General features: G+C 36.5%; 1 protein-coding gene across 1 annotated transcript; it reads left to right on the top strand.

The window, feature by feature from the left end:
• Nucleotides 1-710: 710 nt before the first annotated feature.
• On the top strand, nt 711-24,459 carry LOC140156210 (uncharacterized). The gene is made up of 7 exons (XM_072179215.1): nt 711-813; nt 7,328-7,495; nt 9,399-9,683; nt 10,533-10,609; nt 19,453-19,630; nt 20,106-20,213; nt 22,674-24,459. Exons 1-6 carry the CDS (start codon nt 735-737, stop codon nt 20,177-20,179), a joined length of 861 nt encoding a protein of 286 aa, XP_072035316.1. The 5' UTR covers nt 711-734; the 3' UTR covers nt 20,180-20,213; nt 22,674-24,459.
• The last annotated feature ends 3,050 nt before the right edge of the window (nt 24,460-27,509 follow it).

Genomic DNA, 27,509 nt, shown 5'->3' with positions numbered 1-27,509 from the left:
AGATCGGAGGTGCCCTATGTGTTCACCGCCTCGATTCGCTGAAGGGGACGCTCCCAATCTAACAAGTTTTTCAGTTTTTCGCAAACGGTTACTTAATTGTTTGCCGGGCTTTTTTGGTGGAGGGTTGTTTGATTTTATTTGATTAAAAAAAGAGGTTTACGTTAATTTGTATTCCCGGTTTAGTACTTTTTCCCCTACGTCTCAAAGTTATGTGAATTTGTATCCCCGGTTAAGTACATCTCAAAGTTTCTAACGAACGGTCCCTTATTTTGAAATAAAAAACAGCTAGACCCTGGAACAATTAGGCCTTCGAAGTAGAACTTTTCAACGTGACATCGTCTGAATTGAGGTATTTAACAAGATATTGGTTTCTGATTGATGACGAACCTTTGTATTAATCGGTGTCAAATACCAAAAGAATTTGTATTGAAATGATAATTGGTTCGTTCACGGGCGTTGCTCGTGATCTTTCTTATCAAACGCTGTTTGCTATCCGGAACCCAGATCATCGATCAGAAATCAAAACGAGTGTATAGATCGGCCTATAATTCTATAAAGTTCCAAGTACTTCAACAATCAACCACAAAATGGTGATATTCAGGTGCAGTTACAGTGTATTCATATGTATACATGTACTTATATTTGTCATTTCCCTGTGCGTTTTGCAAGTTCACGGCAACGATGGCAATTGGTTCTGTGAGGATCCTTCTCCAAGTTCAATCAATGTTACTACGATGGAGATGTATACTACGAGGCCGCCTACTACTATGATTATGGAGACTACGGCCGGGACTACGGCTAGGCATGTATCTGGTAAGTTAGTGATATCGTGAAACAACGTTATATGTTGTCACAACGTTGCTACAACGTTAACAGCATTGTGGTGTTTACAACCTTCAAGACCAATCAAACGTACTTCTCAAATGCAACATATCAATACTAGTACAAAACAGTGTATGTTTTTCTTCGAGAATTGTGAAATTGAATTTTAAGCTTCTCTTTTCACCTTCTTTACTGTGAAATTTTGACGAAAATCATCATCTTATTCTGTTATGATAGCTGATAAATAAATTTAAAAAAATGATAGTTGATGATGACAGATTGAACTCATTTCTTAATAGATAGTATCCAATAATAATAGGGTTGTGCGAGACACCACCTGTGTTCGTTTATGGATTAAGACAAGATTGGTCTCATGTCCTGATGGGACCGGAGTATAGCTAGATACTGCGTGTCACATGCTCCATTTTGGAGCCTGAAAACTTTGAGGTTTTTACACATAATATAGAGATATATGGCTCCACAATCCCGTTTTCCCAATGAAATCGGACATTCCTAAGCGAAGATATTAAGTTTGTAAGTTATGGTATTATAAAATTAAACTTGTTAAAACTATTCAACTGGACTCACGGTTTTGAGAGGCAACGGTTTCACACCTTATCCTAGGTGCATCTTCAGGCCGTCTATTGGTCTGTCGGTGTGAAAGCGTTGCCTCTCAAAACCGTGAGTCCAGTTGAATAGTTTTAACAAGTTTAATTTTATATTTGATTATACCTGGATGAATAACAACCTTCACAAACGTATGGTATTATAAAATTTGAAATTGTGATATCGGCCTTTAAAAATATTATTGACAATTTTGAGAGTAGGAATTACCTCTAAAATACGAGATGCCAGTTATATTCCGATCTGAAACTAAACATTTAATAATAACATCACAAATTCGCAACAAACCTTAATTGTGAAAAAATCACCCCGGGCAGATTTTTGGCTATAAATTTTCTCCATTTACGATCCTGCATGCCCAAAAATGTCTCCTTTTGACATGGCACGTCACATTTTGTAACACGCAACAGGGTCGGGTTTAAGCTATATCGTGCCAGCTTGCGGGACATGTACTAGAAATACTTGATGGAGTAACACGCATATTATGCAGCTCTCCGAGACACTAGGAAATTTTCTTTATTTTCACCTCCTAGGTCGCTATTTTTTTTTACCCAATTTTACAGTACAAAATAGACAAAACACATTTAATTTTGTTCAAAATGCGCGCGAAGCGCGCCTAAACGTCAATTTTGAGGACTAATTGTTCAAAAAGGGGTCATTCAGTGTAGGCTACTGCAAAATGGGGTCATTGGGTGTAGGATTTGCCAAAACTTACGGCGTCTTTTCATGGGCACATGGCGTATGTCAACTTGGGAGTGCCCCCCCGGGCGAAAACAGTGCCAAATTTGAACAGTAGCATGGCCAGTATGGATACACATACACAGCGTTCACCTGGGCGCTCACAGCATTCAACGGGCTTGTCACCACCTCATCCAACGAGTTCAACACCCGTGAAAGCCAGTGAAAGCCGTGATAGTAGAGCGATTCCGAAATATACGTGAAACGTGATACGGGAAGCCCGGGGGGAAGCCAACCGCATGCTACATTAGTCGAAAATTAGTTATTATGCCCTCTAGAGGGTGGCATCTATTGTGAATTGGTTAATCGTGGAATTCCCGTAAGGCGGTACGTTGCGGTTGGTAGCAAGAAATGACGTTCCAAAATAACAAAAAAAGTTATGTTTGTCGTGTTATGAAGTAAATCAAAATATCCAAATAGAACAAGTAGAGTCCGACATGTAATAAAATCCATTTTGGGGTTACAATTTGAAGTGAATAAATTTCGATTATTTTAGACGCGAATTCGAACGGGCATATTGCCTATTCATTTCGCGTGTGTAGAGAATGCCGTCCGAAAATCATCTTGCGAAAAGGCGTTTTAGTCAAGATCGTGTCGTATTATGGCATAATGCGGTATGAATTGTCTGTTTTGGACGGGCAACAGAAGTTCGTACAACGTCATTTTTCGCCATTGCTGTTTCATTGCGTTAAACAGCTGTCAAAGTGTTTTGCTTATGGATACTATTCAGCAAACACCAAAATGTTTTTAAATGGTAGTAATCGAACTAGGCATATTAGATTATTTATTTTCATTTTGCTTTAATGAGTAAACAGGGTACTATGATAATGGGGTTTGTTTCTTGTTTTTCGAATAATATGGCGAATTAGAAGGCACACAACACCAAACTCTGTTTAGGTTATTTAGACAAATAGCATACACGTATGAACAATAGGCCTAGGCCTACTCATTTTCCAATAGCCCGCATAACTCAAATATCGCTAATCTGGACTGAATGCTTAGAGCAATAGATACTGCCAGTCGTATTTGCATATCAATACCAAGGAAAGTGGGTTCGATGAGAGAATCTATTCTACCTTCTCTGGTTTGATGTACCCAAGGTGAATCAATGGGTGCTTGCAATTGCGTTTAGATGTAGTCTCGGGTCAAGACTGCATACGGCTATCACGAACATACTAGGAACGACGAGCGTTAGGACCGACACAAACTGGCTGTGTAGGAGACTAGTTTGGATGTGAACGACACTATATAACGTTCTACCGCACAATGTCGTAATACGTAACCCGTATGGCGTTAGCAGTGAACGCCTCTTCGCAATCTCTCTAGTGAGAATCAATCACATTCCCATTCAATGGAGTCACCAGTGCGCAATAAAGAAAAACAGGACTTCAGAAAATGGTGCTGGCTTCTTTGAATCAGTTGATCAAGGGACAAAATAATATCAGAAATGAGCTGGACACTTTTAAAGCTGATATTTGTAAAACTGTCGACTTCCAAGGAAAGGAAATAGGGGATTTACAATCCCAATTGTAGAAGCAAAATACTTGTTTCAAGGAACTTTCTACGAAAACTGACAATGCTTCGCAGTCTATAAATAGTCAAGCCAACCGGGCTCAACTTCTATTTGAGAGCATCAACAAACTTGAAAGACTCTCGCGCAAGTCCGGAAGGTCCAAGTGAAATTGTCATGGAAACTGTGGATCATAATAAATAATAATAATAAATAAGCATTTGTAATGCGCCATTTATCTATAGAAAATTAAATCTAATCCAAGGCGCAGAAAACTAGATACACATACAAACAAGTATACATGAAAACAGAGTTAACAAAAAGTATAGCTGAATAAAACAAATCAACTATCCGAATTGTTAGCTCTATACAATTTCATACAAAATACAATCAACATGAACCAAAGAATCCTTAATATATACATGTAAAACAAAAATACAGAGTAGTATATAAGTATGATAAACAAATATTAGTTGACATTATACGCAGCATTGAATAAGAAAGTCTTGAGTCCAGATTTGAACTGATCAACAGAAATTGATTGTCTCAGATTATAAGGAAGCGAGTTCCAAAGTTTTGGTGCAACAGTAGAAAAAGCACGGTCTCCCAGAGAATAATTAGATCGTGGAATTTTTAATACAGGGTGTCCCAGAAAAAATTACCGGGGGAATGAATTTGGACGTAGGTCGAGAAATAGACATCAGAATCCAAAAATCTAAAAATCAGCGTGTAGCCCATTTTGAAATTTTACTGGAATCGGTTGAATGACTGCGAAGAAATGAGTGATTACTGATTACATAACTCATGCGTCAATTCACTTCATTCCAAGTTTAAAAGAAAGATCATGCAACACAATGCGCACCAGTTAACTGTCCATGTGCTTTATATTTTGTACCGCGAAATCCTTTTCGTTCTTTTTAAATAAATTGTTTTTAGCAAAACATTTGCAGGTTTTGTTCAAATTTGAAAACCTGCACAATATTGAAAATGAAAGCTTGCATGTAAGATGATGCTCGGTACTTGTAAATATCTTTTTTCGTTAATGTTGATATAAATGTTGCATAAAGAATTCCATCAGGCTGAAAAAAAAGATTCTCACACATATTAATGTTTTTGTAATATTTCCAAGAAATTGTAATGCAAAGTTTAAATCTTTTAAAACTTCAACATTAATGTTGCACGGTATCAAAAATCACACGTAAAGCTGTAAGCACTTGTTCATTGTCATTATTGGCTCAAATGTTCTTTGGAAAGTTAAAATATAACATAATTGCATAACCTGAAAGAATTCAAGTTGGAAAGCTTCCAATTGCAGAAATCAAAGTTTTCTCGAGCAAAGCATGAATAATATAACACCGTCGGATTATAAAATGGATAATGTGGACTAAATTTAATGAGATACACAAACTTTAGGAAGCGGTGAGCGAGTATGAAAAAAGCGCCTGTTGATCAAACTTGGAATGAACTGAATTGATGCGCGCATTATGTAATTGTCAATTTCTTCGCAACCATTCAACCGAATCAAATAAAATATTCATATGTGATGCACAATAAAATAGGCTATGTGCTAAATTTTAAATGTTTTGAATCTGATGTCTAGTTCTCGAGTTACGTTCAATTTTATTCACTAGGTAATTTTTTCTTGGACACCCTGTGTGCAACGATTTTTTGGCAGGCCAAAAAGGGGTGGGGAGCCCACATTTTTGGCAGGTCGAAAGGGGTGGGGTCAAGCGATTTTTGGCAGGTCGAAGGGGCGGGGCAAGTGATTTTTGGCACAGATATTTTGGACACCGTTTCTATATTACACTCTAAAAAGGTGCAGGAAAATAATGGGAACACGTTCAGATGTGCACGTTCAAAGGTCATTCAATTATACAGACATACAGCCTGTCTCAAAAAAAATTGTGCAAGTGAAAAGCGCCCTCTCTGGCAATTAGAAAATACCGTTTTGACATGATGCTTACATCAACGTCAAGGGCGTAGTCTTAGCTCTCAAATGCCGTTTGTTCTGTTCCATTTGCATGTTTCAATCTCGAGATATGTTTAGTTAAAGACGAAAGGGTAAAATCACAATTGTGCCACTTTTACTAGGGAAGAGGGCTTTACATGTAACAGTGATAGCATCGAGTTTATCAGGAGTTCCTTCGTAAAATTAAAAGAATGCATCAATTACACAATACAACAATTTTCTGACTGTTTTTACTGTTTTATCATGATGCAGGAATGATGATTCTCTTTTTGCACTTAAAAGATATTAAAAGATAAATAAATATGTCACATTCTGCTGTAAAAATTAAGTACATGTGCATGTCAATGATTTTATCATGGTAAATACTGTTCTCTTAGTCACTACAGACATGTTAAAAGACAAACAAACATTGCGCACTTATACATGTTATAGGTTAATGAACGCGTATTACTTGTTGAGAGAGATATTAGACAAAATAATGTACGCACGCTGATGTTGATGCGTCTAATGCATGCGCCCGAAAGGGGGAGTGCATTAGACGCATCAACATCAGCTATCTTTGATTTACATGTACAGCTCTCTTCCCTAGTAAAAGTGGCACAATTGTGATTTTTCCTTTCGTTGTTAAATAAACATATCTAGAAATTGGAACAAGCAAATTGAACAGAACAAACGGCATTTGAGAGCTAAGACTGCGCCCGTGACGTTGATGTAAGCATCATGTCAAAACGGTATTTTCTAATTGCCACAGAGGGCGCTTTTCACTTGCACAATTTTTTTTGAGACAGGCTGTACTGGGCTAAAGAGCTGGTGCGATGGGAAATGATGTTACTTTTATTACAGTTGGAATTGTGTAGCGTAAGTTCAATAACCCTCAAAATTCAAATATGACCTCAAGTTGTGGTATATGAGGCTTTATTTGGTGACGTCACAATGGTGTTTGTTTTGTTTGTTTATTTTATTTCTTCTTTAACCTGGGACACTCAATCAGTTGAAAACACAATTAATCATCTGTTCTTCCTTGAGGCCCAGGTCGAAGGGGGGCGGGGTGTATCAGAATTTTCATCATGGAATACTAGCGGACCCAATGAATTGGGTCACCAAAAACTATTACACGGAGAAGCTGATGGTAAAAATGTAAATGACAATTAACCAATGAATTATCTAGACTTTATGTATGAGTGATATACAAAGTTATGATCGACATTGCAACTGACAGCCTGAATGTTACAATTAACCAATGAATTATCTAGACTTTATGTATGAGTGATATACAAAGTTATGATCGACATTGCAACTGACAGCCTAAATGTTACAATTAACCAATGAATTATCTAGACTTTATGTATGAGTGATATACAAGGTTGTGATCGACATTGCAACTGACAGCCTGAATGTTACAATTAACCAATGAATTATCTAGACTTTATGCATGAGTGATATACAAAGTTATGATCGACATTGCAACTGACAGCCTGAATGTTACAATATTAACCAATGAATTATCTAGACTTTATGTATGAGTGATATACAAAGTTATGATCGACATTGCAACTGACAGCCTGAATGTTACAATTAAGCAAAGAATTATCTAGACTTTATGTATGAGTGATATACAAAGTTATGATCGACATTGCAACTGACAGCCTGAATGTTACTTACAGCTGCGTGTTTTGTAGGATATACCCTATGTGCTGATGGAAGTAGGTGTGTTCATGGGACTTGGCAGTGTGATGGATTTCCTGACTGTGATGACAAGAGTGATGAAGCACCAGATTTATGTGGCTACACAACAAAAATGTTTACTGCAGAAGCAACAACTCAATTACCAGGTTAGTGTTCTCTTGTTGGTTCTTGACGTTGTTCAGAGTTGTATCATTGTTCACGTATTAAAAACAGTGTGAACTAGAGTCAATAGATTCTGAGTACAAGCCGCCGGCAGTAAATATAACATTAATGGGTCAATTTTGATCAATTTCAAAATTTGACCCCTAAACTTTGACCGTCACCATTGACTTTTTGTTTTGTCTCACTAAGGTCTATCATATGCAGCATTCAGATTTGCCATACCTCGCTGTTTGAAAATTTTACACATTTTGACCTTTTGACCCCAAGTACAAAGAGGTCACCATTGACTTTTTGTTTTGTCTCACTAAGGTCTATGCAGCACTCAGATTTGCCATACCTCGTTGTTTCAAATTTTACACATTTTGACCTTTTGACCCCAAAGTAAGCATTGTACAAAGAGGTCACCATTGACTTTTTGTTTTGTCTCACTAAGGTCTATCATATGCAGCACTCAGATTTGCCATACCTCGTTGTTTCAAATTATACACATTTTGACCTTTTGACCCCAAAGTAAACATTGTACAAAGATGTCACCATTGACTTTTTATTTTGTCTCACTAAGGTCTATCATATACAGCACTCAGATTTGCTATACCTCGTTGTTTGAAATTTTACACATTTTGACCTTTTGACCCCAAAGTAAACATTGTACAAGGAGGTCACCATTGACTTTTTTGTTTTGTCTCACTAAGGTCTATCATATGCAGCACTATAACTTGACATATCTTGTTGTTCAAATTTAGTTTGTATTGCATACGGGGTCAAAGGTCAAGCAATGATCAAGCTGTGAACACCCTGAATACCCATGCCACTAGTGACCAACATGTATTAATTAGAGCTTCGGCGCATTTTGTTTGTAGAAGAAGAGGCAGATTGCCAGAAAGAAAGAAAGAAAGAATTAGCGTAAAACAGAAGAAGCCGACTTTGTCGTCGGCTTGTAAAAACTCGGGCTATCCGGGCTACCGTACGCCTCTCTTGGACATATTGCGCGGCAAAAATGTTTAGATTCTTTACTCAAACAATTGATACCTAATTATTAACCGATTATTCGGAATAATGAAGGATTCATGACCCTTATTGTTATTTCCGAATATTGACCCTTATTGTTAATTCAAATAATTACCCTTCGGAATTACGGTCCTTTATCTTTCATAGTAGGAATCGTGAATAAGGACTTGGTCAGCGGCTGCATGCATCCACTACTACGCAAATATTGTAATTTACCAAGCTTAAGAGCTCTGGTAACAACGTTTGCACAGCATTTTGTGGGAAATGAGAGCACATCAGACATATCGAATTGCATTCTGAATACTAGGAACGTCCTTCTGATATCAAATAAGTTTTTGGAATTGGCAATATAATACAAATTTTATGGCAAAATGTTAAATATTGATATGTTTGTTATTTTTAATATTTAACAGTCCTCGAAATTTATAAATCTAATGATATGTACTTAAAGTGTATGTAGATGGGAGGAAAAGCCAACGATCATTTGAAAAATTTGACATTTCGTATTGAAGATACACATTTTTTCCCGAAAAAGACCTGAATTTTTTAGGTGTTTTAGGGAAAAATTCTAGATCTTCAATACGAAAGATCAACATTTTCAAATGACCGTCGGCTTTTCCTCCTAGCTATATACACTTTAGGAAAATATCATTAGATTTATAAATTTTACTTCGAGGACTGTTAAATGTCAAAAATATCAATTTTCAATAATTTGCCATAAAATTTGTATTTAAAACATATTTAAAATATTTGACATCAGAAGGACATTCTTCGTATTCAGAATACAATTCTAATGTGCTCTCATGTCCCACAAAAAATACTGCGCAAACGTTCATACCAGAGCCCTTAAATCATAGTCCTCTAAATTTTCCTACGCAGATTCAGGATATCGAGAATTGATTTGTCCCGCATCTAGGTCAGGACAGCCATGGACTCAGCTACAATCAGACACAGGATCAACCACAGCTTCCATACCTAAAGACGACCTATTACCAATTGGATTCAACTGGGATGAGCTGACTGGTCCTGTGTTCTCTTCCAACGTTCAGGAAAGTTCCGATTCTTCTTCCTATCTTTTTCCTAGAGGAAAAACGGTGGTTTCATTAAGTACTACAGATGATTCAAGGAAGCCCCAGACTTGTACATTTAACGTAGATGTTAACTGTAAGTACGCGTAATATATTATTTAAGACATTGTCATAATAATTTACTATTATGGTTAACATATTTCGTTTTGCTCAATTTAAACATTTTGTGCTACATTAGAAGGTAACCCAGCAAACACAAAACGTTTTCGACATCATTCGCAAAAGGTTATAAAAGGTTGTCAGAAAACGTTTAAATGTCGGGTTATATAAAGGGTACATTAATGGTATAAAACGTTTTCATAACATTAAATAACATTTGTTGGTAATTTACTGCACAGCAAAAATATCGGGTTATATAAAGGGTATAAAAACGTTTTAATAACATTCCAAAAACAAAAAGAATGTTATTTTGGGGTTGAAAAAATATTTTGCAAAAAATGTTTGCCCAAAATATTTACAATAACGTTTTTAAAATGTTTTCACAACCTTTATATAACCCGACATTTAAATGTTATTAAAACGTTTTGTAAAATACATTTTAAGAACATTTCTGTGTTTGCTGGGTGCAAATATTTTAACATAATGTTATTTAAGTGTTGACACAATATTTGGCCAAAAATGTTTGCAAAAATAGTTTACAATGACATTTCGAAAACATTTTTAAAATATTGTTGTAGTGTGTTTTCATACAAAACGTTTTAAAACGATTTCATGACCTTTATATAACCCGAAATTTTAATGTTATTAAAACGTTTTTACCTAAACCAAAACCCAAAATATAACTTATTTAAAACGTTTTAAAAACGTTTTTGTGTTTGCTGGGAAGCTGGGTCCCTAGATTATGAATGATAATAATGACTTATTTTATTGTCCATAATTTTCTACAGGATGTTTGAAATAATTAACCTATTTTTTCTTTTCACAGTGATCGCTCTACTTAAGGCTAAGTCTACTGCCCTACTGATATCATGGATTCCATACCAGCCAGCAAGCGAATACTATGTAAGTTATTGTTTTGTGACAGTATCAAAAATTTTATTTTATAAACGTACTTGTTTGATGTGATTATTGTTCTGATATCATTTATACGTATTATATTATTTATTTATTTATTTATTTATTTATTTACAGCATGTTTACCCAGGGTAGCCCGATTCAGCCGAAGCTGGTCTAACACGGGGCCCTGCAAAATACATAAAAGGAATATAATTATAGAGAATTACAAAGAATATAATTATACATTTTACAACTCAAGCCATTATTAAAAGATACATTAAAAGAATATAAATCTCAAATACATTTGTACAGTTTGCAATAATTATTAAAACTCACATGCCATTATTAAATGAACATTGATCCATAAAAACATCATATAAAACACATAATAACTCAGTAACATATATATTTCAAGATGTTATTTACATTATACACTATTTGATTAAAACTGGTGAAAATATACATTTTTGTAATACCGTGTAAAAGTTTGCACATTTATTGAGTTTCTAATATCATTTTCAATGTTGTTCCATAATTTTACACCACTGTAACTGAACGATGATTTAAAACATTCTAAGTCATATCCATGAATTGAAGGTGGCAAAGCCAACTGGCCAGCAGCAGCCTGTCATGTGTTAACATTGTGAGTTGTACATACATGGTTAAACATTTTTGCAAGATAATGTGGCGCCAAGCCATTAAGAGATTTATAAACCATTAGTGCTTTAAAATAATCATTACGAGTGTGAAGCCGTTCCCAACCAAGAATTCTAAACATGAAATCAGATGAAGTAAAGTTGTTCACGCTCAAAATCACTCTTGCACAGCGTTTATGAAGAACATTAAGTTTGGAACTGTCATCTTTAAAACGACCATACCATGAGATATTGCAATAGTCAAATATAGGCTGAACAAACGATTTAAAAATAACATTTAATGTATCAATTTCAAGGAAAGGTTTCAGACGTCTTAATAGCCCAATCTTACAGAAAACCTTTTGAATAATACTATTAACTTGATCATGCCATTTTAACTGATCATCAACAACAACACCTAGGCATTTTGCCTTTCTTACTCTTTCAAGTTGTTTACCATTAACAAATACAGAAAAATCTTTCTCATTAACATTCCTTAACTTACTCGCAGTTCCAATCAACATAACATTTGTCTTATCAGTGTTCAAAAACAATTTATTAACATTCAACCAATTCATTATTGAATCAAGATCAGAAGACAATTTAGCAGATATATCTTGGGGGTCTTTACCACTGACGGAGAGTGTTGTGTCGTCAGCATACATAGATATTTGACCATGGGAAATTACTTTGTTCATACTGTTGATAAATATAAGGAAAAACAATGGACCTAGTATACTGCCCTGGGGACACCTGTTGAAACAGGGCGTGAGTTTGACATAGTATCTTTAAAACACACTCTCTGGGTGCGGCACGATAAATATGAACTGAACCACTCATGTGCAGTGGCAGAAGCACCCAATTTTTTAAGTTTACTGAGCAATATGTCGTGATTGACGGTGTCGAATGCTTTGCGCAAATCTATAAACGAAACACCAATCATTTTACCAGAATTTATACTATTAGTCCAATCATTAACCATGTTTAACAAACATGTTTCAGTAGAATGAAAAGGCCTAAAACCTGATTGATTTTCATTAATCAGCTTGTTTTCACTTAAATAATCATACAAATGTTTATGAACAGCCTTTTCAATGATTTTGCTCACAACAGGAAGGATGGCAATCGGCCTGAAGTTGTTAATTGACATATCACCACCTTTGTGAAGAGGAACTACTTTAGCTTCTTTCCATAAATCGGGAAACACACCTGTACTCAAAGACAAATTCATAATGCACACAAGGCTGCTCAAAATAGCAGGTTTGGCCAATTTTAAAATTTTGCTACCAATGTCATCAAGACCAGTGGCCTTTTTCTCACTCATGAGGTCAATTTCTCTACAAATAAATTCACTTGAAATAGATGGTAAATCAAGTACGGGTTTAGAGCAATCGCCAATTGGTTTATCTTCAACATAAACAGATTCATCATTGCAAATAGTACCATTGCTATCAACAAGTTTAGCAGCAACACCTGTAAAGTACTTATTAAAACCATTAGCAATATCATTAACACTTGTACACACCTCGTCATCAATAGTGATTGATGAGGGACTAGGAGAAGCTTTGTGAGGCAAAATATCGTTAAGCGCTTTCCACATCTTCTTAGAATCACCAGCATTTTGGGACACACTTTGCTTACAATAAGTTTCTTTTATATTTCTATTATATTTATTTACCAACACAACCCAAGTTATGTTGTTACAAAACATTATAATGTATGTTTAAAATATTTGGAAATTCTCCTCTGAGTCATTCTCCTCCACTCTACACAAGTCCAGTCTTCCTTGGGCCTGACGTTCAGCATATCCTGCCTCCCTGTATTGTGTCTTCCCATCTGGTAGACGGGCGACCTGGTGGCCTGGGACAGTGAAGTTGTTCTGATATGCTTGGAGAGGGAGCAGTGGCGGCGACAGGAAATGGGGGGGGGGGCACGAGGGGGCAAAGTGAATTTCAGGGGGGGGGGCAAAATCAACAAATTTTGTGCAAAATTACAGCAAAAAGTGGAAATTTTCGTAATTTTGGGATTTTTTCTGGGGGGCAACAGGGGGGGGGCAAGAGTTCAGACTGGGGGGGGCATTTGACCACCCCCATGCCCCCGTGGCGCCGCCACTGAGAGGGAGACGGTTGTTTGGCACGCACAACATGGCCTAACCATTGCACCCGTGATTCTTTCACAGTGGTCTTTGTTATTGTTACGTGCAGCCATGGAAGTAAGAGACATGGAAGTTGGTCAAATACTACATCAAAGTTAGTATCATACTTGCCGCGGTACTGAACAAAAGAAGTGCAGGTGGAAGGGGAACAATTGAGTCAATGCATGGTCAACGTGTACCATGTCTAAAATCAAAGTTCCCGCTTAAAAATCAATAGCAGTACGAGGTCGTGTACTAAGTCCTGACAATGGGCTGTGTTATATTACCGCAGTGCATGACTAATTTTATGAACACAAACAGATCTTATAAAATCCCTACGTAATGATCAGAATGCTATCAGTTTAATTTATACAGAGAAGATGTAAAAGAAGGAGATAGATCCAGCTATCCTCAAACAAAATATGTGTGTTGCCGCTCATTCAAAAGCAATCACGCTGTTTAGGTTTAACAATAAAATACAACAAAAGGGTTCGAACCCATGACGGGTGTGATACACAAGTTGCTGCTTACTGGTTTTAGGGAAAGGTCAGTGTCTGTATACCATCAATACCATGCATACCATGCATGCAGATCCTAACATCCAGTTTATTTCAAATAAAATATGACCGAAGTTCCATGGCAAATAATAATTTTGCACGCTTGGTTACGCTTTCAACCTCTACGATTTATGATACAGACTATTTTCAATTATCAAAATATCTTTATTAGGTTTGCAGGAAATGACAGGAAAATACATTAAAACAATAAAATATAGATGATCAAAAATCATCCCGTTTCTAACAAAATCCTAAAACACTCTCCTAAATAATTAATATATATTCCAAAATGGGCGGATTTTTTTGGAATGTTTACAAAACTACATTTCTTTCTTATAGTATCCACGTGCGGTATCCCTGCAGAGCAACATCAGGTACTTAACACACACGTGTCATACTTTCAAGGAATTATCTATAGAAACATTGGATATGGTTTCAATTCTGGAGTGAAAATTAATCAACCGTAGTCGGCAAGGTACATCACATCAAAGGCTACTTTCAAGTAGATGTGTAACTACTTGAGAATAAAGGACTATGAATAGGTGCGACAGGATAACCTACGGGATTATCTCAAGGATATAATTCCGTTCTTCCTCCTTCTTTTTCAACTTTCCTGATTTATACAATTTTATTAAAGGTATGTAATTATGTGAAAAACCTACCGATTAAATGTATATATGCTAGACTCTCAGATAGCAGTTTTAAAACAGAAAATGAAATTAAATACAATTTATTTTACTCACAATTTAAAAATAATACCCGACTCTGGTCAACAGCAATTTCGGGCAGCCCCGGGCACACATATAGATGCGGGATTAATTTTATAATGTAACGCATGTGCCAAGTGCACATATCAATTTTTACGCCTAATTAGCGGTTTAGAAGTAAATGCATGATTTCCAATATTTTGAAATTTAAGAAAATATATAAGTATAGGGTAGAAATCGGTATTTTGATTGGATTTTTGTAATTATGGATTACAAATCTAATATCCTTGTCACTTTTTCCGAATATAAACAACACACTTGAAACATAATCAAGAAAAACTCGATTTTTGCTCATAATAATATACCTATAAATAAACGAACTGGCAATAACGGCGGCAAGTATGATCCACATCAAAGACACGCTGACTACATTGTTATCACAATACCTTGATACGTACCCTCTATAGAATGTTACGTAAATAATTCAATAGGTGTTGGATCGACCAGCTTCCATGTCTCTTACTTCCATGGTGCAGCCTGCGCCTGATCTCCTCATTCTTGTCTGGGATCTTGATCTAGTCATGTTAGTATAACACCACGTTTAGACCTAAAACATCTCATCAGGAATATCTGACGCTTGCTTTTATCTATTAAAGACCAAGAGGGAGGATTAAGAGCTCTGTTAATCTTCATTTTGAGTGACCTTCCCATGTATTGGTTCGAGCAGATGAGGCTTTTTAGTCTCTCAAATACCCAGTTTGCTAATTTGGTACACCGTTTATCATCAACCTCTACTGTGGTAAATTACTTAGAGAATAAACGATAGGAAATTTTATTTTGCCTATCCTCTACCGTGTGATAGACGACAGGCAGGTCCAATATTTTGAGTAGTGGATGCCGGCGCAGCCGGTATCCACTACGATGAAAATATTGGACCTGCCTGTCGTCTATCATAGGTAGAGGATAGTCAATATAAAAATTCCTGTCGTTTATTCTCATTCTTAGTCAGTTAAATATTATTTTAATAACTGTAAACTATTTTTAAAGCAAAAATTAAGTTACCGTCATAAAAACTCCCCTTTTTCTAAAATGAACGAAACTTGTTTACAACTTTACATCTTTTGTTGCGCGTACTGCTAGCGCGTGCGAGTATTCCGCACTGCGTCTACGCATACAACGCGATACATAGGCGCACCTCTATGAGCGTGTTACGCGTTATCAACACTCATGATGACGTGGGGTCGTCTACAGCCTGATAGACGACACCCAAATCATGCGATTGCCCAATCAGATTATGTGTCTACGTATAGACCACTCCCACTGACTAAGAATATCCAACAGAAAACAAAATCTTCCACTTTGTCACTTGGTGACGTTGGTGTGTTGTCAAGTGTGATATCTCGTGGATCTTTACACATGATATCATGCATTTCGAGGGGTCGACTTTCATCATACCCCAGTTACTGCAGACTTTGGTGGAAATATGGAGCCCTGCAACACAAGGTCCAAGAGGGTTGTATAATTAGCATATCCGATACTAAATAAACAATATTTTTCATCAGGTTCGCCGTCGCAAATAATAAAGGAGACAAGTAGAAAAAGTGATCCCGCCTGGGAATCGAACACAGGACTTCAGGTTTACGAGACCTACGCCTTAACCACTTGGTCACGGGAGCTTCATGGTTAGGCTGGTTGAAATTCGAACCCATAAGCGGTCACTTTCCGTTTTTCCGTGTAATATCCGATACTGTTGATGTGTATACAGCCCTTCTTGGTTTCGCTTTCTAATTTCTGGACATCATTCATCACAAATTCGCGGCATGTGTTACACACCGACATCGCAAGCAGTCGTGCAAGCAGTCTAAAAGCACATGACCATTGACCTCATCAATGGCGTGTACATGCTCACTCACACACAGAGAGGTCAATTACCAGGCTATTGTCAGTAGCCTTAGTCGGATGCCCTCGGCTCATTATGCGTCTCAAAGGTCGGAACAAAATGGCCATGCGTGGCTGTGGATTCTACCTACCATGGCGATTTCTGCCATGAAGATATCGGGGCGATGACACTGTGTGTTAATAGGCTGCTTGGAGAGAGGAGACATCCTTGCCATTAACCATAACCATACCCGACATTTTGATTTTCTTGTACATGCCTTTAAATTGATGGGATCAACTAGAATCTTGTCCAGATGGATCGGATACATTTCCACGGTACTTCTTGCCAGATGGTATCAAATGCTGCCTTAAAATCAACAACATTCCAGAGTATCGGTATATACGCATTTCCTTCGCCTTTTCAATAATTTGCCCTTCAACAAACATTGCAGACTGTGGTACCTCAGACACTACGAAATTCACACAGAGAGTAATGTTATTCTCTTTTTCACAAGAACTGAGTTTCGTTATGTTAAACCCATAATTAGTAATTTTTCCATAGCAACGCCCCAACTTTTGTCAAATTTCTACCTTTGCCATGATTGCAATGGTCAATGGTGTACTAAAATGCCACGTGAAAGACCAAGCCTAATGTGCTTTAATTACAGTAAAATGTAACTTTTATATTAAATCCGAAGATCTCCAGTTTGTGTGCATAATCTGTGTACATATCGCTATCGCTTACGTCTTGTTTGTACATCCCAGCTGCGTGACCCTCCACCAATTCGCAGTAGAATTGATGATGTAACTGGATTAACTACCATAGAAATAGGCTAACACATTATTTGAATATATAGCACTGCACAAGTACGTTCACGAGGTACCTCTGCATTGAACCATAGATGTCAAAGAAAAGGGATAAATTACATGGACAGTAAATATATAGAATATTCATATCATACTGATCACTAGCACTTGTAAGGTTACCGTCGTTTTATCTTTTCAGTTTCTGTTTCCGTATCCGTATCCGTATCCGTTTTTGTAAGTCATTGTTATTCTGAAGTGGTAGCCTCCCAGGTGTGACCAATCTTTTATTCTAGCCTTTTGTTAGTTACTAATAATTTGAAGCTCGTGAATTTCAGTTTTCGTTTTGGTAAGTTATGTTAATTTTTGACATAAAACCTTTAGATGAGAGGTTGGGTGCTAATCTAGACAAAAGAAGAGTCTAAATTTTACGGTCCTAAATTCGCGGTAAATTGTACTGCTTCAATTGACTTGTGTTTGGTGTATATGCACTTATGTCTAGGCGTAAGTAGCTCGTAAAAATAGTCTTGCATTGAAATATATACTAACCATGTTGCCAAGTTATAAGCAAAAGTCTTTCATATTGGTGATGAAACGAGCGTCTGAAATAGCTAAATATCTCCCAATGAGGCGCGTACAAGTGGCGATTTGGTAATCATGTTTTATATTGAAATGCAATACAAAAGAATTGCATTGGAGCAAAGATAATTTATTCTATTCATTCGTATCAATGGCAAGCTAATCTGATAATCTATATGCAAGACTCGGGTTTATTTTAAATGTTTATTTTTGCAGAGCTTATTTTCAGTCATGGATCATAGGCCTACTGATAAATTTCGCAAGGGAGGGGGAGGGAGGGAGGGAGATACTTGAGACTGAACAAGTGAGAGTGGGAGGGGGTGAGGAAGAAAGAGAAGAGAGGGAGAGACGGAAAGACTAGAAAGAGAAGAACTCGAGAGGAGAGAGTAGGGACCGGGGAGGGAGTGGGGAGACTGATCGGGGGGCAGGAGGAAGCAAAATAGGGAGATAGACATTGAAACGAGGGCATGGGGTGCGACAGGCTCATAAGCGGACCTTTTGTGATTTAAGGGCTTATTTTCAACGTATTTACAGAAAAAAGTGCACTTTGTCATTCGGATTGGCATGCATCAAAGACGAGAGGGCGCTAGACCATTAAAAACACCGGTGTTGTCTCTCCCGCTTTTATTGACATAGGCAACCGTCTCTATTGAAATAAGCTGATTGGTACTTCAAAGTTAACAATGAAGTCAGACTACTTACTTAATCCCTTGCGTTTTCGTATTTGAACAATAGACTTAATAGACATAAACTGAAAAGATAAAACGACCCTTAGTATCTTTGAAAAGAGCGGCACACAAAGGTGATGAGTGCAACATGTTTGTAGTGCAGGGCGATACATTCAAAAATTGTTTTAACCTATTGCTATTACGAGAACGAGAGGTACCTTGGTTCCATCATTAAATCGGTAGCTGACCTGACAGCGTATTAACACTTAACTAGAACTAGAAGGAGAGCGAGGGAGTAATAAGCTCCTAAAGTGTAGGCATAAGAAAGAATAAATGCAGAGAAAGCAAAAGAAATAATGAATAAAGAAAATAATAACAATTATTATTATTATAGAAACTAAACACATAACAGCACTAGGAAGCCATTCAATAATGACAAAACCTTTTTGCGTTACGTAATTAAAACACCCAGTCAGATGTATTTCACACCTGCCAAACAGAAGTCACCCAATTTCGAAAACTAGACGTTGAATGTACACTCTTATGAATATTGATTGGCAGCATTTTCCGATATGTTAATGCACTAATCGAAACAAGAGATGAATAGATGCTACAGCCCTGTTACATCATAACTTCTATGGCGAATAATAATACGATTGGCGAGCTATTACACGCGCTGGATTGAAATAGCAATTTTCTTCGTTTTACCTTTTTTGGTTGGCTCGAAATTAAAAGAGGACAATGTGATCAGTAGCTATCAGTGAAAACTGAAAAATTTAAATAGGAATATATTCTTTATGCAAATCGCTTTGATTTAAATAGGAATCTATTCTTTATGCAAATAAATTAATATTGCTCTAAATCAGTTCGACATTATTTATTTGCAGGTACGCTACCATCCCGATTACAGTGATCATGACACACAAGTTGAACACGTGCCTTCAACTATAAGTAAAATAGAACTTACCAACCTAGATTCGAACACTATGTATAGAATTGAAATTGAGGCGAACACTTCATCTTCTGTTTGTACCCTTGACATTGCAGATATGGAAACGCTATCAGGTCAGTAAAACACTACGTTAAACAGGTTTAATCAAGGAGCTAGCTGAGCATTTTCGTGATGTCTAACATGATGTATAAGAATATAAATTGCCAAACGTGCCGAATACGCCCTGCTTAAAGTCCCATTCAGTGATCCCAGCGAAAGTGTAAAAAAAAATTACAATTGTTTATAACATTTGGTATTTTTGAAATGGCAAAAAAACGAAGAAAACAGCAGTATTGACCCAGTTGAAGCCCCATTCAAATACATGTAGCTAATTTTGTCTAAAATACACGGCTTTCGGCTGAACCACTAACAGACTATGTTGAGCACATCTATGATAATGACAAAGCTTTTACGTAAAATACCTTCATACCAACGCAATCTTTGCAAAGAGATGAATACTTTTAGGGATAGCACCATAATGAATGTCCATTGTGATGTGAGTGAAAATAATGAATCATTTTATGTGCCATCTCCCCCTTATTTATTCAGCTGCTTCATCGTCAAGAGTCAAAACAGCACTCATCATAGTCTGTTGCGTACTTGGCCTGCAATATTGGCAATAGTACTACTCATTATTTTATGCCTAGTCTTCTGTTGGTAAGTATACGAGAACAAATACCCGAAAATACAATGTTTCCATGAACACAGTTACCATAATATTAAATGTCGGGTTATGTGGTCTAAAACGTTTCAATAGCATCCAAAAACATTGTTGAAAAAATCGTTATAAAACATGTTAATTGTTATTTAAGAGCTCGGTCACCCACCTTTGTAAAGTTTTTGTGTGTGTGTGGGATCTGAGAGCACATCAGACATACCAAATTGCATTCTGAATACGAGGAATGTCCTTCTGATACTAATTTTTGTTCGTCGTTATTATTGCAGTAGTATTGAAACCTATGATCTGAAGATCATTGTTTAACCCCTTTAGCTGAAGTATTAAAAATGGCCTATACCTATGGATGGCGGAAACCTTCAAAATACGCCTAAGAATACGCCTAAGAATACGCCTAACCTTAGACGTCTAAGATGCAATCTTAGACGTCTAAGATGCAATCTTAGACGTCTAAGATGCATTCTTAGGCGTCTAAGATGCAATCTTAGGCGTCTAAGAAATTCGTGGTAGACTTAAATCAACGAATCACAGGACCAGAAATCCCAAACAACCAATCATCTTAGGCGTATTCAATTATTGACCAATGAAATCTTACACGCCTAAGATTTTACACGCCTAAGAATTCTTACACGTCTCAGATTGATGGTATCACCAATGTAATTTTCTCTGAGGACTTGCAGCAAAATTGATTAATTGGTTTGATTTTATTTTCGTTGGTTTGGTGTGCTGTTTTGGTGTGGCTAGTAGTAGTCAGGTATTAATGTTGATGAGCATGATGACGGCGACGACGACGACGACGATGATGATATGATGATGATGATGATGATGATGATGATGATGATGATGATGATGATGATGATGATGATGATGATGATGATGATGATGATGAAAATTAATACACAAACAACAAAGAGGAACAAACATGCCTAGCATATATTTATATACCTCCATGATTCTATTTTTAACATAGAAAATTTGACCTCTTGTCTTCTTGCACTTTGCAGACTGAAATTATGCATATCTGATCTCTTCAATTATAAAAGACGATTTGGCCTTGGCCTGGGGGCCCGAAGTTGGCGAAAATATGTCACACGCTGTTCGAATTATAAAGACGTAGTTGGTTGACCTTATAATGTGTGTGCAGTAATAACTTGACCTCTGAACGTATTGGATATAAACGCATCATACCCTACACCGTCAGGTTAACTTTCTTGTTGAATGGAGGTATCGAGGTCTCTTAACTGTGTATTTTGGCTCAGTCATAGCATACGTGTTAAGAAAAACATACATGAAAAGTGAGCAGGTTGACACCATAGACACGTGCTCTTTGTTTAAACATTACAAGTAACATGAGTGGCAAACATTAATGTTTCATATTGCTTGCAACCCCCTCCCCCCAATCAATGTTGGAGCCAATACTAGTCCGTTCCTATCTCAGTATCAAAACAACATTGACTGGGCGGGTGCGGGGGGGGGGTGAAATTTCATGCTAAATTTAATCCCTCATCACTGCCATCATCATCACCACCACGACTCTAATATTCATCTGACATCATTTGTATTATCCATCATCATCATCATCATCATCATCATCAACAACAACAACAACAACAACAACAACAACAACAACAACAACAACAACAACAACAACAACAACAACAACACCATCACCATCATCATTATTATCATCATCATTTACACTATAGCCACACAAATAAAAATCTTACATTAACTGCAAGTCATCAGAAAAACAAAATATTTAAAACAAATTAAAGTTTTATCAGTTTGCAACAACAACATCAACTGCTATAGATTATGTTCAAATGAAAAAAGGCCTATTATGTAAAATACATTGTTCCGCCTGAATTGTCAAAAAGGGGCTGAAAAGAACAAAACAATGGGCCATTGTGCCGAAAGGTGGGAGAACATGTACCCTATCCCTCCCACCCCATCACCCCTTCTCTTTGGGATTGACGCGGGTGGCTAAGGAGAGAAAATGAGTTTATTAAAAACACACCACCCAGCCATTGTTCGAAATATTCTCTAACGCACAGCGTCCGTTGTACGTTTTGATCGGATTTGCGATACCGTCCATCACTAGTCACGGTCAAATGGTCAATCTTAGACGTGTAAGAATTCTTAGGCGTGTAAAATCTTAGGCGTCTAAGATTTCATTGGTCAATAATTGAATACGCCTAAGATGATTGGTTGTTTGGGATTTCTAGTCCTGTGATTCGTTGATTTAAGTCTACCGCGAATTTCTTAGACGCCTAAGATTGCATCTTAGACGCCTAAGAATGCATCTTAGACGTCTAAGGTTAGGCGTATTCTTAGGCGTATTCTTAGGCGTATTTTGAAGCTTTCCGCCATCCATATATACCCCTCACAGACGGGTAAATCTACCCGAATTTCAAGTGGTGTTTTTGCTTCATTTCATACAGTTTCAAACGTCGTCATGGTCGTCAACAGATCACAATAGATGATACAGCGAATGGTCATGTAGAGCATCGAAACCCTGGATACCTTGCTAATGATGATAACGATAAACCTCAACGCTCAAACATAGAGCATCACAACCCTGGATATTTTGCTGATGATGACAATAAACCTAAACGCCCAACGAACCAAAGCAGTTACGCCCATGTATATAATTATGAGTCCTGAAAACTCTCCAACCTGAAATGTACAAATGGTTTGTTATTTCTTTTTCGCACATTATATATATATATATATGCACGCTTACTGTCACCATATTTCAACAACTTATCTTCTGGATGTAATGAGCAATGTTCCAGAAAGAAATACTGCTAAAACAATTGAATACATGAATCCAAAACCCACCCAAGTCCATGGGAAGTGATTTTGAGGGGAAAAAAACCTGTGTATCATTTTAATTCCTTCAGTTAGATTTACCTGGTCAATATGGTAAGTTTTACGTGGAAATGAGTGGGTTAAACTGTATTAGGTATGACGATTAGCATTTCAGGGACTTCGTGGGGGTTCATTTTAAATAATGGACTTGGGTGGTGTTTTGAATCACATACAAAGACAACAATGTTGGAGTGAGATTACCACTAGTAAGATAATACAAAATTAAGCACACAGGTATGTATAATGTATAATGCATACTGCCATGTAATATAAACCACACACTTTCCTTGATTAAACTCATTTTTTTTTTTTTTCACTCTCCAGCAATGAATGTGTTACAAGTGAACTTTTATACATACTGGATTTCAATCAATGTGTTACAAGACTCAAATCCTGGATATGGTTGATTCTTTCATACATGCTATTTTTCACATGCTCAATAGACACAGAGTATGAATTTGAGTTGTTCTTTCATACATATGACAGGCCTATGTATAGCAACAATTTCCTATGCTTAACTCAATGTGCCCAAAGTATGGACTTGGGTGGGTTTTGTATTCATATATTCAATTGTTAAACAACTGCAACTGTTTAAACCATTTTCCTGTATGTACATTAGATTATATATAGAGTCCTTTGAGTCGGTTTGTGTCTCTGGAGTTCGAAGGCTGTTTTACGAAGTTCCACGATGCCAAAATAATTATGTAAAGGTAAATAATTCCTGATTATTCCAAACACATCTTACACGACACAAGTGAACCCTAACCACAGATATCGAAAAGATGGTAATTAGAAAATCATACTAAAAGATTGAAATTCATTATTATACGAGCATGTATGATGACTAACTTTTCAAGCTCACAGATTGACAGCTCTAGTATTACGATTAAACTTATAAACGAACTGTTAAAAAGCAAGCCTTTTAATGTTCGGAAATTATTTTGACAATAGCTCTTTGCAATAACGACACAACCCAATAATTATAGTATTACGCATTTGTTCAGTTTCCTTGTTTCAAAATCCGTTGTATTAACCAAAACCACTTAAATAAGAAGTTTAACATTTCTTTGAAGTTTAAAGTACCTAAAACGATTACTCAATGTACAATACTAGACCATGAACATGGATAAGAAACTCACGAAGGACGTTTGAATACATGTACTATTATATACGTATTTTGAAGAAATAACCAGTACATTCTTCTGCATATATTATATTGGCCTACATAATCAACATTTCTCTGTATGAAGCATACTAATATGTAACTAGAAGGCTATATATTTGTACACAAATACGGCTATACCCGCATGTTATCGGTGTACCCAAACTTACCGTCCTTATTTGCTGAGGACTTAAAATAAAAGAAATTATATGTGTAAAAAGTGAAAGTCCAAGTCACAAGCTTTAATTGAGTGTAGGTTGCACTGTCGTAGCACTTAAAATAAAGAAATTGTAAAAAAGTCCCCTCCCAGGGGAGTCGTGTACTCTCCATAGGTTGCTGTTGTCAGTCTCTCTTACTCACAGTGAGGCTATGCAATATGTTATAAATTGAAAAACAACATACTTACAGTGTGGTACATTGTCGCACGGTTTTAGAGTGAGATAATTTTGCTTTGACACCACATAACAAATTTAGAATTGTTTGAGAAGATTTCATGATTATGTGTTACTCCAATGGCGACGTCAAAAATGGCGATATCGCATCCACCACTGCCTGACCTGGCACGGCCACAAATCACGCCGTCTGGGGTCAGTCCTTCTAGATTCGTTCTCTACCCCCAGCAGCGCACTCTCATTATAATAAACAGTGACCTGAACCAAAGGAGTTATGAGTTACGTCATGACTCCAAATATGGTTGTTAACCACGCCCATTATTTAATAACCGCATCTATATATGATTAAAACGGGAGTGGTATGCTAGTCATCCCAATCGATTGATTTTGAGAGTGCAATGATCAACACTATCGACAGCACTGGATCCATGCATTTTCAAAATCAATAGATTGAGATTACTAAATTCTAATGTCTATTTATTTTGCAAAATCAGTGTTCCCAAAAAGTCACAATATAATTTTATGAATTCTATCTTCGTTTCCTTATTTAACATTGTAGGCCCAAAGCACATTTTCCAGGGAGGTAAATAAATCACGAACTGGAAGCTAGTATGCTGGTAGCCAAGCCACACCTACTGACAGCTTCTTATGATATTCAGCTAACCGGATTGGCTGAATGTCCTCAGTAGCTGTTAGTAGGCGTGACATGTCGAATCTAGAAGGACCCACGCCTGACGGCGTGAATATATAGTCCGTCAGCCGGCTTAGATATAGTCCATCGGCCGGTGTGGATATTGTCCTTTGTAGAAGAACTATCTTGAAATGGCTAATTTACAAATTTCATATTTCGTTATACCGTAAAGATTCGCCTAATGGCACTATGGGCTCCCCCGACATAAATGAAATTTTAGGCACAAAGTGCCCTCCAGTAAAATACTAGGGCACGGACCCTTAATTCTTGTTGGGATTTTCAGTGAATGGAGCTGCCTTTCTATTATTTTGTACATGACATTTTCCCCAAGGCAAATGCGCCCATGTGCGCCATGGCACATTAGCCAAATCTTTACGGTATTAAGCTAAAAATTAGATGGATGTTATGTTGCATTTTGATATTTTAGTCTACCTTCTATAATCACGGCCGGCCACCAATCATTTTGATACAGCCTGCAAGGAAACAATCCGCTGTATTACTTTGCTTATAAGTTGTAAACAGTTCCAAAAAATAAGTCCCCCCTCCCCATGAAATTTTGGTATAATCCAAAAACGGCTTGATCAATTCTCTTGTTTTAAAGTTTGGAACATAGGCTAATTAGTTATGCATCAAGTGAACGGGGTTTTGTTGTTATCTTTTATCATTTTCACTCAGAAATACAGGCTTTTATAACATTTTCGGCCAAAAAAAAGTTGCACTTTTCTACATAGGCTTTTTATGCATTACTTTTGGTTTCAGACCTCTTTCACGTGAAGAAAATTAGTTAATTAGTTATGCATCAAGTGAACGGGGTTTTGTTGTTATCTTTTATCATCTTCACTGAGAAATACAGGCATTTATAACATTTTCGGCCAAAAAAAAGTTGCGCTTTTCTACATAGGCTTTTTATGCATGACTTTTGGTTTCAGACCTCTTTCACTTGAAGAAAATTAATCAAAAAGGAATGTTTCTAAATTTTTTAAAATTAAAATAACTTAAGTTAAGATGCTCATGAATTAATTTTTACACATTTCAAACATGTTTTATTTGTTCAGTGTGTAATCATATAGCCATTTATGAAATTTTATTCATCAACAAAAGTTTTTCATTCTAATTAAATTTATTAGGAAGGAACAACTGTACTTTCAATGATAAATCTTGTGTTCATTGATTAATTTAACCAATGGACCAACATATTCCTGTTTAGATCTTTTATGCTGGATCATACACTTGTTTCATTGGTCATTCCTTGCATGGTTCAGAAAACATTTATATGGGTGGCCGTTATCAAGACTCAACTTGTTACAAGCGGACAAGTGAGGGACAACACAACCTTAAAGGACTTTGCAGCAAATCCTGCAGCATACGGGGAACCAGCTTGACCAACAGCAGAGAAGAACGATGTTTGGAAGCCATCTCACATGAAGGAAGGCCTATTCATTATTGAAAGACATTGATAAGCTGCAGCATTCATTTTAATTTATTCACTGAACCATAAAAATTGTGTTTGAATGTGTGACACCTAAATCATCAGAAAAATCTTAAATTTAATTAAATTAAATTATGCTTCTTTTTGATTAAATTACTCACTTAAAGGGAAAAAATTGTCAAACACAAATTAAAGCATAAAAAGCCTATGTAGAAAAATGCAACTTTTTTTTTGGCCGAAAATTTCATAAATGGCTGCATTTTGCAATGAAGATGATAAAAAGTAGCAACAAAAAACCCGCTCACTTGATGCATAACTAATCAGTTCCAAACTTTAAAACAAGAGAATTGATCAAGCCGCTTTTGGATTATACTAAAATGTCTTAGGGGGGCTTACTTTTTTGGAACCGTTTATTTATTGTATATGCTTTATAATTTTATATAATTATGATAATTGTTATTCGCTATATGACATATAGTAATATTTTATATTATAGCTATTCAAATTGTACATTTCCGATTCTTTTGTTTTGATATGAGGCACTTTATACGGGAAATACTTTACATTATGGACAATTTTGCATACCCGTCCATATTAAAGACGTCTGATCCTGGCCTTATATATTATTAGGATGTACTAGAACTTTAAAACCCTAGATATTTTAAATATCATATGAAACTGAAAACATTTAAAACAGGCTACTTGTAGTCATCTTGTTGTGGCAGCACACCA

This window comes from Amphiura filiformis, chromosome 7, assembly GCF_039555335.1.
Source record: "Amphiura filiformis chromosome 7, Afil_fr2py, whole genome shotgun sequence".
Lineage (NCBI taxonomy): Eukaryota > Metazoa > Echinodermata > Ophiuroidea > Amphilepidida > Amphiuridae > Amphiura > Amphiura filiformis.
Note: the sequence above shows the minus strand (reverse complement) of the source record. Positions and strands in the feature narration are given on the sequence as shown.